Source organism: Ooceraea biroi, chromosome 3, assembly GCF_003672135.1.
Source record: "Ooceraea biroi isolate clonal line C1 chromosome 3, Obir_v5.4, whole genome shotgun sequence".
In the NCBI taxonomy this organism is placed as follows: Eukaryota; Metazoa; Arthropoda; class Insecta; order Hymenoptera; family Formicidae; genus Ooceraea; species Ooceraea biroi.
In genome coordinates, this window is record NC_039508.1 from 9,440,847 (window position 1) to 9,454,725 (window position 13,879).

At 32.7% G+C, this 13,879-nt stretch overlaps 1 protein-coding gene across 1 annotated transcript; it reads right to left on the bottom strand.

Moving 5' to 3' along the window:
- Window positions 1-1,210: 1,210 nt before the first annotated feature.
- On the bottom strand, window positions 1,211-13,157 carry LOC105276841 (venom acid phosphatase Acph-1). The gene is made up of 8 exons (XM_026968398.1): window positions 8,043-13,157; window positions 6,773-6,956; window positions 6,584-6,691; window positions 5,230-5,495; window positions 4,406-4,683; window positions 3,514-3,719; window positions 3,188-3,406; window positions 1,211-1,919 (listed from the first exon to the last, which is right to left on the bottom strand). The coding sequence occupies exons 2-7, from the start codon at window positions 6,902-6,904 to the stop codon at window positions 3,227-3,229; spliced, it is 1,170 nt and encodes a 389-aa protein (XP_026824199.1). The 5' UTR covers window positions 6,905-6,956; window positions 8,043-13,157; the 3' UTR covers window positions 1,211-1,919; window positions 3,188-3,226.
- Between the last annotated feature and the right edge of the window lie 722 nt (window positions 13,158-13,879).

Sequence of the window (13,879 nt, forward strand, 5' to 3'; positions counted from 1 at the left end):
TCACAACTTTTACAGAAAATTATTTCGCGTTCTGATTTATCTTCTTCTTTAAAATTATTTTTAATAAATATCATGTTTTAGTAATATTGAAATCTATAGAGTTAGCCTTAATCCGATACTAATTATTATTAAGTGCGCAAATTAAGTCCATCTTTCTTTTTAAGAAATTAAGTGTTCATTACAAATAGATAAAAAACATTCAAAATACTTGCACTTATTGTCTAATACAAAATTTGGCACAAAAATCAAATTGAACTTTTTGACTGACCCAATATTTGGGTAAACAGTTCTTTTTGGAACGACTGACTTTGACACATATTATCAAGATCATGATCCAAAGTAACCTTCGCTAAGTCAGCACAAATTATTTAAACAAATGTTACAAACGAGTCAAAAATTTCGGTTCAATTTTTGCATCAAATTTCACCTTATTACGTTCAAAAGAAAGAATTATTCAATCAAGTTATTCATTCACCGTTGTTTATAATTAAACAATTATGTTTATGATATAAATATTATCAACAATATTGCCTGTATTACATGTAAATTGATTTTAAAAAATTGAAAATCGAACCGAACTTTTTGACTAACTCACAACAGTAAATATTGACAAATCAATTATAAGATTTAATAAAAAGAATATATATTTTCTTCTGCTACAAAAAAATGTTACAATATGTTTCTTTCGTAAAATGAGATATTTTTGCTGATTGTAATTTAACGCGATATTAATGTGATTAAATGATGATCAATTCAATCATTACATTACATTATGAAAGTACAATACAACTCGATTCAGTGCAAGTGCCCCGATGTTCTGTATCCGCAATTAGGACGATTTCGCGAGTTTAATTCCGCAGAATTAGGAGTGTGGAACTGGTTCTTCTCATCCGGGCAACTCTCAGAAATTTCAAGAGTTTATCCCGAAGGAGCGAAAGAAGAATTACAAGAGAAAAGGGATAAAAGAAAAAGATGATCCGGCACGAAAGAAAAGGGAAATAGAAAGATGAACTTTGTTTTTAGAATATCTCAAGTCTCTCGTTTAGTTTTTTAACGACGAACTTTTGTAATGATTTTCGAAATTGGAAGATCGTATGATTCCTCGTACATGAAAAGATATAGAAATTATATTTAACTTATATTTAAAATCGTTCACAAAGATGTTGAAACGCTTGTGCTTAAAAATGTTTAAAAGTGTGAAAAGATAAAATTTTGTTTCACATATTTTATATATAATTATGTATATACACGCATAAATGTATACACCGTATTATGACATACATCTATCAAGAAAAATCATTTTTAATCAAATTCTATACTTAGTGCTGAAACTGCTTTATACATCTATAGACTAAGCATACTTTACACATCTCCTTGTATAAGAAATACTTTGATCGTTATATCTATATATACATAATTAAATAACACAATCATTGATCGCGACACCAGCAGCATGGGGAATAATTACGTAAAACGACAAATTAAACTTGAGTGCTGATATCCGCTTATACTACGGTCGAAAAGATTTACCCTTAATGGAAGTTGGAAGTATATCGTGGAACGGAAATGTGCGGCGTATAGGCCCAATGAATTGCCGTGGCAGTGTGTGCGAAATAATAGGGTAATTGTTATGCCACGGCACGGTAGGCGGAGGATCTGAGCTCCGTGTCTTCGATAAGACACGGCTCCGGGCATACTTAACGAACTTAACTTTCCGCGATCGTGTGGGCATCTAGTTTTCAACGGTAGCGATACTAGATATAATGAGGAGGATCTAATAAAACTCTCCCCTGCGTTTGATTGGAGATGGCAGTTCCGATGTCATCTTACGCAGCGTGCAATGAAAAAGATTGTAAAATGGGATGTGCATCATTCTGCCCCTTCCCTCTGCTGGATGAATCATATTTCGTCAACCTTTCCTGCAAAAAAGCGTGAAGAGAAACCTGAAAAAGTGTCTTTGCGAAATTTACTCCAGGGATACGTGTTCAATCACAAGTTCCCAATAAATGTTGTCAAAGAAAAAGAAATTAGATTAATAGCAATATTAGACAAAATAATACTTTTATTAGATGTGCAAATTAATTTGGTACTTTTTTTAAGGAAATTGAGCCTTTATTACAAAAAGAAATAATAAAAATGTCAATTCTCGAAGAGCACCAAATTAATTTACACAAATAATATAAGTTACAGTTAAAATAACAAATTGATAGATTTTTTGCAATAATATTAGAATATGTCTCTTGACTTTCCCATTTTTTTAAAATGAATTATTATTAAATCGATTAATTTTATATGAATTACATAATATACAGTGCATCTGAAATAAAAATAACGTATTGATGCAAATACATGTATAGAAATCGATTACTTTATTTAAAGTATAATATTTCCTTTCGACATATATTAAGAGCAGTCCGTGAATGAACTCAAAAGTCTACTTTCCGAGTTGTTCCGAAGATCTTTGTCATAGTGGCTTCGGATAGTTGGAATGTCATTAGCAAGTTTTTTAAAGAAAAATAAATAACAGTGATTGGGAAAGGGAAGAGAGAGAAATGGATGAGGGAAAAAAGTGTGTGTATAGGAATGTGTAGTTAATAAGAAATAAAATAATTGGATGGTAGAAGTGTGTGTGTGTGTGTGTGTGTGTGTGTGTAAGAATAAAGGAATAGATGTAATAAGGCTAGGATTAAGTTTAGAAGTTTATCATTAAGATCTAGATTAAGTTTATAGATATTAGTTTATATGTAAGATTATGTGTAAAACGGAAGTCATTGTAATCCCAAGGGGAATCAAAGTATCTAATCTAATCTACTCTAATTTGATAACAGTGATTGATCATCTGCTGTATGCTTTAACATAACAAAAGTCGACCTTTTCTATGATTACGTTTTTATTTCCAAAACTCGGAAGTTTGATAAAAAGAGACTCGCCACGATGATATTTTAGTCATCCAAATATGCAAGTCCTAAAATCCTCGAAGCGATACCGGAAGTAGATATCATATCCAAAAGTTCAAATATAAACTCATTGTTTAACTGTCGATACCGAAAGAATATATTTTGAATAAAAGAAACGATTCTTATATACACGATACAATTAGTATTTCAATTGATATAGTGCGAATCCTGTGATATTTCAGACACACTGTATAGATATATTCCAGTTTTTCACCCCTTCGTTTGTTTACCTTAAAGAAACTATTTCATGACGAATTTGATAAAAGATTCTACGAGAGAATTTCTTCTAATTCTTTTGGTAAGCTTCTCGTTAGCAGACATGTTGGATCATTATCCGTCCTGATCGACGTCGATATTAATGTAACAAATTTATCATACGAGCATAGTGTTTCGCAGCCAGGTATGATGACTTCTATTACTTTGGATGGGATACCTAAATAATGCAACACCTACGAGAGATAAATTACAAGAAAACGTTACCCATTTGTTCTCAAGTGTCTAGTTATGTTGTTTATGTTCTCGTAGACAGAGACGAGGGCGAAGAAGAGATGCTTACTCTAACAAAGTAGTCGCCGTCATTTTCACGTAATTCTATAATAACGCTGCTCGTAAACTGCGGGATATTATTGTCAAATATTTTTAGAGCTTTAAGCATTGCGGCTACATGTATGTCGTGCGCGGAAAAGAGATTGATTCTTCGATCTTTTAAGGTTCCGTGGATTTTATTATTCATGTCGTTGATTATATTGTATAATAATCCACCTGCAAAGGATTAGTAGAAATATGCTATAAAAATATGTGCATGTGCATGTGTAATATTCGATGTGCAAGAACAATTTATGTTAAATTCGCGATATCAGCTATCTCTGTACTATAATATCCAATGTCTAGGACAAACGATAATTGAAACATTTATATTTTCAAGTAACAACTTATTATTTTAATGCTTGAATTATTTATACCAATTTTAGCAAAAACAATTTGTAGTAACTGAAGAATGATAATACGTTTTGCAGTACTTTTATTATAATGGTGACTGCATTTTTATAAAATATTATGGATAGATCAATCTTTTATTATCACAAAAGTGATATTAATATTTTATATTTTAAAGCATATATTTTATAATAATTTCTTATTTCGAAATCTGTGTATGCAATATCTTTGCCCTCTTTACAGGTACGTTCAATTCACAAAATAAAAGAAAGAGAATTTATATATCAATAGAAAAATTTGAATGTTTTTTAAATCATTTTAATATTTAATATTATTAAAATGAGTAATCACACATATATATGTATAGTATATGTATATATATATATATATATATATAATACATATACTATACATATAATATACATATAATAAATTGGGAATTATTTTAATGAATACATAATTCTAATGTTACTCATACTATTTTCATATTTGCGATCTAAACTTGCCTACACCATACTGGATCAACTGGTCGTTATAATTAAATAAGTCATACTGCAGAAGAGCTGCTTTCAAAAGCTTGCCATCTCGAAGTGCATCGTACGCCCAGTCAGGTAAATCAAGATTTAAAGACACTTGCGTTATCAATGTATGATACAGAATAAAGAGATTACTTATGGTGGTCATATTCTTTCCTGTACGCTGCGACATCTCTTTCATTAAATCACTATATTCGTTTACTTTCATTTTCACTGTTGGATCATCAGACAGATTGTTAACAGCTTCGATGTATCTATAAAAAACATTTACACGCAAAGATAAGATGTTTTCAAGAAATAACAGAGGAATAATAATTTATATAGTATTAATGAGAGAGATATACAGGGTGTCTGACATAAAGGCGAAAAACCTCTCGCCCACAGGTATAGATCTCGTCAAACTGAATTAAAAAGTCCTGTACCTGTGGGTGAGAGGTTTTTCGCTTTATATCAGACACCCTGTATAATATATATATATAGTATTAATAAGATAATTACAACAGAATATACGATAAAATTTTTAACTGAAATATTTTTTTAATTTAGCGATTTTTAAAGAAATAAATTTATTAATTAAATATATTTATTTTTAAATAATTAAATATATTATTATAAATAAATAATAAATGTAGTACTTTAAATAAACTTTGCTCGCACGTACGCATACGCGCGCACGCGGAAGAGAGAGAAAGAGAGAATTTCTATATCATTAAGTGACTTTTTAAATATTATATCATTAAATATGCTATAACATGTACATCCTAACGTTACTACTTTTTAAAGAAGCAGGATTTACTTACGCGGGGCACAATACTGAAAACAGTATATCATCTTTGTCTGCAGGGGTATATTTAAAATCTGCTGGCTGCCAAGATAGATGCGGATTCCACTTTTGAACGTCATTAGGTGGGTAAAGTGCCGCGAGAACTAATTGTAAAGTCATTTTGCATCTAACAACTGCGGAACTTTGTGCATAGATATTTGGTTGATAATACACATCCCCAAGAAAACTCTTGTACATTTCTTTGAGTACTTGCCCGAATTTATATGCTCTGTCTTTGCCAGCCTTGAAAATATTAATGACGATATTATCATATGAATAATAAATATATTATGAAATAAAATATAAAATAAATAATTTGATATTATTAAATAAAAATTATTATACAAAGAAAAAGCATAGGATGTTCGCATTGTTTTTCTAAGAAGATGGAAAGGAAGTTGAAAGTACATTCTTCTTAATAAGGAAACGCGAAAAAAATGAGATAAATAAGTTTTTTAGCATTACGGTCACATTTTACTACAGTATTAGCGCGAAAAGTATTTATTTTGAAGATTTGAAGAACAACAACTAAAAAAAATGGAAAACGAAAATATAATAATGCACTGCGTATTAAAATGTGCGTTAAAGATAACTTTCAAATTTTCCAATTTTTTTCAAAGATATGCGATGTGCGTCGCAGCAATGATTTTGATAATGGAAAGATTAACAGTCTCCTATAATATAAGGGAGACTGGGGCAAAGTTGTTACTTTTTTTTCGGTGCCGATTTTTAACAACAAAATAAATAATTTGAAATGTGGTGTACCGTTGTAAAAAGTGACTACAAACTTTATATGGGCATTTTTAGTCTACGTCACTTTGTTCAACTGGTATAGAGTAAAAACGACAAAGATGCAAAAATTGAAATGTCAAAATTGCCGGGGCGGAGTCGTCACTTTATTCTTGGACTAGATTTTAAATGAAAAAAAAAAAACAACATAATTTCGATCATGAAGAATGATGGGATACGTTTTATTAATTATTTTTAATAGAAAAAAAAAAACATTTAATCATCGGAATCCGATCACTGCTGCTTGAGTTCGATTTTCACCCACTGCTCGTCGAAGGCTGCGGTTTAAAAGTTCACTTATACGACGAGACATAGAAGAAGTCCGAAAACACGTTTGTCGTAATAAAAATCACAACATGACACGTAACATCACTAAATTCCGTTGGTCACGCGTGGGCGTCATAAGTGGTGTTTACAATATTAACGTAACGTACAGATTTTGAGTTAATTGTAGTGACGATTCCGTTCCGGTGACGACTTCGCCCTGGTCTCCCCTACATAATGTATGTAAATATAGGTATGTATTGAAAATTAGATCTTACATTAGTTAATTGACCATCGCCCACTGGATAGGTATCATAATGTTTGTGCGGATCATCTGGATAATATTCGATTTGTTTCTCTAATGTACGATCACCATGTCGAAATACCTGAAAATTTTCATTACATCGTACATTTTCTAAATAATGTGTAATACTTTATTATGGAATGTTGATTTTCACATATCTCACCGCGCTGACTAATCGTAGCTTTGGATAAATACTGTTACGAGTCACGATAACTTCACGACAAACTCCTGGTGTCGTAAATAAACCGGAATAAAATAGCAGTACGATGCCCAGATAACATTGAAGATTTGCCATTTTTTCGATGGACCGTGAATCAGATTTGCCGCACTATTACGTGATGATGGATCTACAATGAAACAATTTTTCTTGCTTACTCACGTTAAATAATATTTTTCCAATCATTCAAATTTAGAATACATGTTGTAAAGGAAACACGATGCACAGTGATTTTGCTTCATCCGATGTTTGCACATTGTTTATGTAATATGTAATTGTATGATTTATATAGTATATAATAGTATTTTTTCCTATTTCTCCCATCTTCTCATCAATCGTCCATATTTTCTTTTAACTAGTTTCATGTTTTCGTGCGATATGAGATTTATCATTCATAGCACTTTTATTCTCTATTAAAATTTTATTTGTCGACAATTTTGCAAACAACATATTCCTACTTGGAAATCTTTTTAATATATCAACATATGTGTATGTAACAATTAAAGATAATGCAAGGCTACGTTTTATGATGTAAATATTGTAGTTATCAAATTTTTAGTTTTATTTATATGTATATAGACTTGTTGCATTTAAAATATCAATACGAATGATCACGCATGTCTGAAGGATTACTGAAAAGACGCTGGCATTGAAATTTGAAGTGAGTTAAGTACTGTTACGTTGTAATTTCGTTGTTATAAGATTCCCCTTTTTTGAGTCAATGCACTGAAGCAATTTACTCTGGGAACAGAGTGTACAAGTAAGATCTTTAATTTGGTCTGAATTTTCGACGGATGGCAGTATTGGATATGAATCCGAGATGGTTATTTCATCTCTATCTAAACCAAACGATCCCAGGAACCGATAGATTACGCGTCGCGGAATTTAGCGATAATCAGAGTATTTATGTTCAATGATTAGTTCTTGGAGTTTATATGGGCGTTCTTTATTAATTTCCAAGGTTTCTAGTTTCCGAAGGATAGAGAAAAAATCTTGACCGGTGCATGGAAAGAGCGAGTCGAATCTGGTAACGAAGTTTCTTCTCCTGGACTCGCGTGGCCCTTTTTAGTAGGCATAAATAAAGAAATTAATTAAGCTTGTGTCTCTGGAAGATAAATGTAAACGAGAAATATGGAAAAATAGGAAAGAAATTTCATCTTGAGATTTTTTGTTTACTTGAGATTGATACTTTATTGAATAATAGAATAGTTCCTACCTTAAGTCTAGAGATCGTTTATGACTGATGCTGACTGCAACCTTTCCTATCAGGAAATCATATCATTCCTTTGCGCTACGTTGCGTCTTGGTTAATTTCGCACTTCTTTACACTGCTTCTACAATATTTTCTCGCGCTCTTATGCTTACTCTTATTCTCCGTTTCACTTTTCACGATTACTTTTCCGGCTTCGAAAATCGGTTTATGGGAATCGACTTTGACCAATAAGATTTTAAACAAGATATTTTATACATTTTAGGACTCACTTTCGTCGTTTCGACGTCTAGGTTTCATAGTGGGGCTCCGCGTAAACACTACCCTAAATTTCGAAAAACACATGATTTCCTTGCTGGCAGTTGTTTGGTTGCTGTGGTGCTCTACAGATGTATCTTTGTAAGTCTTTGACTATCTAAGACATTCAGTCATCTTCTGCCAGTGAGTGTTTAATAATTACGTATAGGATCTATGCATCTTATCAAACAATAACTTCATTTTAATTTTATTTTGACTTTTAGAGGATGATTTTTTGACAATCATATCATATGATTTCCACTTGATAAGAAGTAAACTTTATGAAATGTTGTGGTTCATCATTTGGTTTATGCTGGTTTTAGTCAACAATAAAGAGGTTTACTAGTAAAACTATTATAGCCTTGACATTTTCGTATTAGAAGTTTTGTCTTGGAATGTTTTATAGAATATGTCCTTGGCTATCAATGGATTTCAATGGTTCCGGGACACCTTGTATAGTCATATAAACATTGCTCACGCGTTCCTGATAATAAACTGATCCAACAATCAACAGCGCGCATGCTTTTATTAATGCTCGGATTTTTCGTGCTTAATCTTTCGTAACGAAGCTTGCGTAATTTAGTATGCTGCTTCTATTTTTATAGATTTTTATAGATTCGTAAATGTGGCTACATGATTTGATTGTTATATAAACAGTTGTCTTCAATATGACGATATTTTTAACGTATTGTTGGTTCGCGTATGCAACTGCGAGCATGAATCAGATAAAACAAATTTCAAACGGCAACATTATTAGGCTGCACTACTGATCAATTTGGTCAGACTATGTTTGGCGAATTTATGAAATCACAATTATTAATTTCGTGGTCACAAAATACATCAGGAAGAAAATATTCTGTAACTGTATCCGCACGCTCCTGTTTGAAATAATCTCGTTCCGGTCAAAATTAGTCACGACTAATAAGTACATTACACACGGAATAAGCACACGCACTTTTCAGTCTTTACCTCAAGATTGTGAAACAGGCTCGCGGAACAATTATAACGGATAAGATTGAAAATTACTGCGTTGCTTTTCACTTTGAACGAAGTAAATGATTTCTTTCTGACTATATATGAATCCAGCGAGCCACCTCTCTCATCGTTTCTTGTACGTAAGTACCTCCCGCAATGCAATCTCCCCTTTCCCCGCTACAATACGTCAAACTCAAATAAACCGTTGTATCTCTGATAAATCTTATCTTAAGCATATCGTTTTTCAAGAATTTACACTTTTTCATTGCTAAGCCATCAGCCAGTTCTTCATCTCATTGTCAGTCATGTCGAATTATGACGTGAAAGATGCAAGAAATTATCTTTTTTGTCCTTGGAACCATCCATAAGAGAAAGAAAAGGAAGCTTTTCGTGTTTGGCGGCAAGCGCTATAGAGATAGAGATCTAGGCTCTTGTATGTACTCTTAAAACTATCTGTTTATAACGAATAAACATGAGAAAAAGGGGAAAAACTGTCAGATAAGAGCGATCGTTCCTTTCTCAGAACTGACTGGGAACCCCCGGATAAGACGATCGCATAGAGGGGAACATCAACAGCAAAAGGCTTTTCCGTGGAAGAGCGGTCCAAAGAAGAAAAAACCGCCCATCTCAAAAATCACTCACGACCGTTGATCAACTGTTGGCTGTAAAAATTATTACCCACAACAAAGCTTCCTCCATTCTTGAAACTTTCCGACTACTCTCGACAGATCGACAGAACGTTGCTCAAAAATCGCGGACTTTGCGCAAAACTCCCCCACCTCTTCCCGAAATTCGACTTTTATTGGAAAATCTCGTTCTCAATGGAACATTGATTTTAGATGTAAAAAAGGGTGCAAACCCTGAAGGCGCTTTCTCTCTCCGATTCTTCGATACTCTCTGTTAGCTATTTATTCAGTATCACATCAGTATTCAATATTCTCTGTTAATTTCCAGTTTTATGTCTCGATTTTCTATCCTGTTCTCCATCACTGATCAGCGGAAGCCCAATTTTAATTCAACTCTTCCGTGGCTACCAATAAAGGTGAATTTTCATTTCAATTTCTTCAAAGATTGATACCGGTTGTCGCGACGGAAGTCGTATCTCGACCGCGATCTGCTTGTAATTTTTAAATTACATCGTTCCTTTCCTTACCTACTTCGTCTCACTCCCTTTCCGTCTTCCTACTCTGTTGTCTTTGCAATCACGTCTTTTACAAAATATTTCCCTCTATCTCTGTTCATAAAACAATTGGAATTTGTAAAAATTATTGTCGCGTACAAATTATATCCACTTTCAAATTGTAACTTGTTTTGTGTTTGTGTTCATCAGCAAATAAAATCCAAAAAATTGTTAATTAAAATAAACCATGTTAATTTTTAGTTAAGCGTTAGTTAATTTCTCTTTCTTCTTTTTCCTGTATTCATTTCTTCATTCATAAGATCATACAGAGTCCCACAAGGTAATAGAGCTTTTCCTTAACTAAAAGAGAATCCTACCTAAAAGATGCGAACTTTCAAGAGTAAAGCCGACTCTTCTGGTCGTTGACTTTGCGATTGGAACTCTGCTAGGTTGCTCGACTCGTGTGTTTCGCTTAGTGCTACAACAGGGCTTTTGTTGCGCTCAACCTGCTTCGAGCTTTTCCCTACTTTTGGAGCTCTGGGCGTAACACATATAGGAAATTATTTAATAACTCTTTCTGTGTTGCTTTTTCTTGGCAAATCAAGGTACGAAGAAGGTAAAGTGTGTAGTACAATCCGTATCAGCAGCTACACATAGCTATACAATAACAATCAAATATTTCAGCTGATGATAGATTATTAAAATGACTATATATAAGAGAAACCAATAAAATTTGAAATACTTTGGTTTTAAAAACAAAAAATCAAGATCAATATATGCGATATTTGCAGTGGCGTATTGTAGCTATTTACGCTTGATGTAAGAAATCTCATTGTATTTAACATTTCTTTCGTGATCAGTACATGTATAATAATTTCGAATCATATTACTATTTTTTGGAATTTTACTCTATTATTACTGATTTAAATAATCTCTTATATACTTATTGGATCGAGTTTTTTTAGCAAAACTCGGAAACGAAATTTCGGATGAAGAATTAATATAGTTTTGCGTCTGAATTTTGCTAAAAATTCTGAACCTTTTGATCAACTCAATATAATATAATCAAGTGTGTAATAAAACAATTCATAAAATGTTGCTTATTTATATACACTTTAAAATGTAACTATTAAATAAGAATTAGGAAAGGGCGTAACAGTGATCCTCTCGACATTATCGCTCGTATGCGAAATCCGCGAGTCGAGGAGACCAGCAATAGTCAACGATCAGAAGGCTCGATCTTATTCTAGAATCAGGTCAGCTCGTTGGTTTTCTTCTTTTTATAAAGGATATTAATCCCTATTTTACCAGGAATAGGACCGTGTGCAGTCTAGCGAGGGAAGAAGAGTTGGATACGAGGAGCAAAAAATATTTAGAGACGAGTTATAAAATAAAAAATTAACGTACTTTATTCGATTTACGACACGATATCGATACAATTTAAAAGTTACAAGGAATGTAGCGGAAAAATGTTTAAAATTCTTTTATTTTTAAATTAAATTTCCTCATTTATTATTGAAGGTGGGGGATGTTTGATGGGGAAAAAAGACAAAACAAAAGGAAGGTTGTAGAACCCTAAAAGAGGCTTTTTGACAAGACGCGGGAGTCGGAAAGAAGCGAGCAAGCTTGGGACTCACTTTTATGAATATGCGCGCTGAGCTTGATTCTTCTCGTAGGTGGAGCGTTGTTGGAGCATTAGCGGCTGAATATGTCTGTCACTTGTTATACACCGCGCATACACCACGAATTTTAAGTAAAAGTGGATTCACCGGGGAGCGCTTGATACTTTTCGAGTGCGCGAGTTGTAAATGTTGGACGTTGAGCAGCTTGTACGGTTGAGGAACTGGTAAGATTCCGATGCTCGGGGTATGCGCCGCATTTTATACTCGGGAAATCGGTGTTACACCGGGAGGGGAGTTTTTAAGCAACAATTTGTAGTTCGAAAGAAAGAGGGAATATCGAGTCTTATCTAATGGTCTCTTTGTTATAACTATTCATTGAGGACGGTTGTTCTGAAGGACATAAATTTTAAGGGCAATAGATTTGTCTACCACTTTCCCTTCTGCTTTCTGCTTATTTCTCGTAATCGGATATTTGTGCGGAACTGAGATTTCGCGACTCTTTATTTCTACATGGTGTATGTCGTCGATCGTAAAATCTTATCCTTGCGCCGTCTGTTTAACGTTATCTAGCTCCAACACTTATTTATTATCAATGTGGTTCGGCCTACTGTTACTCTATTTTCCTTTTTAAATATTCGTAAGATCTGCCCTGCTGCCATATCACTTTTCCTGGCATTAACTTGAGAGAAACAAAAAGGAGACTGTCAAGAAATTTTAGTCAATTCGTAAAAAGATATTTTTATGGAATGCAGAGTTCCTCCGAAAGAAAGGAACCATGGAACTCGCTGAACATAATAACTTTAACCGTTGACTCTACATCAGACACTATCGTGTCTCTTGACACACTTTGACTTCTGATAAATAAACTTTTACTTTCAGAGAGGAGAGTATGTATACATTATTTTTTTTATAACGAAAAAGTTGAGAAACATTGATTACTGTTGTGTGTAAATCAATTAATTTCATTATTAATTATTGATAACAGTTATTGATAACAATTATTGACAATAGTTATTGATAACTTTGTTGTTAGACATTGAAATATTACATACTAACATGTGCTGCCTATCTGTACTTGTTTTTAAATACGAGGATGCAGAAAACAATAAAAAGGGGAAACAAAATCATTTTACAAAAATTTTCAAGAATCTTGCATTATTCGTCGCGTCAAGCAAAAGTGAAATTACAGCAAAAACCTGTAAACACCTGTCCTAAAGATTATCAAAAAGTTCATGGAATAAAATGGCGAAGCACAATTGAAAAATCTCTGATTCAAAAATACAAATAAAAAATTCAATAAAATTCAGTCTGATTTGAGCAATAGAAAATATTGATCAGGTAATGTTTTTTTACTGACGAAATAAAATACCGTTAGGTTAGCACGGTCTATCATCATCAACAGACGTCTTCAATGTATTAATAAGTATGGTAAAAACGTTAGCTTAAGTTAAGGTTTCTTAAAGAAAAAATATTATGTATCAACATGTACCAACTATACAGAAAATACAAAGAAACGCATCAGAAATATTTATCGCGACATTGACAGGATGATTTTGTTAAATATTCACCAATCTTTCATTCAATATTAAATAAATATTCATAAAAAATCAAAAGTGATGATTATCGAGCATTTAATAAAATATTAAAAATTCAATTAAATTGAAAATGACCTTGATTTAATTATTTAAACTCTTCCATTATTTCCATTATTCCATTATTTGATCTCAAATGATCTTGACTATGTAGTCATTCAATTTGTCATAAGAAGGACAAACATAGGTGTGTAAAAAAAGTAGAATCTCATTAAGAGATATTAAGTTGATCTTCAT

What these genes read in the sequence shown, in the direction of transcription:
- LOC105276841 (XM_026968398.1), bottom strand. Translation starts at nt 6,904, where the DNA reads ATGGCAAATCTTCAATGTTATCTGGGCATCGTACTGCTATTTTATTCC. An exon ending in GCGATGGTCAATTAACTAAT is followed by an intron (nt 5,496 to 6,583) that starts GTAAGATCTAAT and finishes AATATTTTCAAG; the next exon opens with GCTGGCAAAGACAGAGCATA. An exon ending in CGACCAGTTGATCCAGTATG is followed by an intron (nt 3,720 to 4,405) that starts GTGTAGGCAAGT and finishes AATCCTTTGCAG; the next exon opens with GTGGATTATTATACAATATA.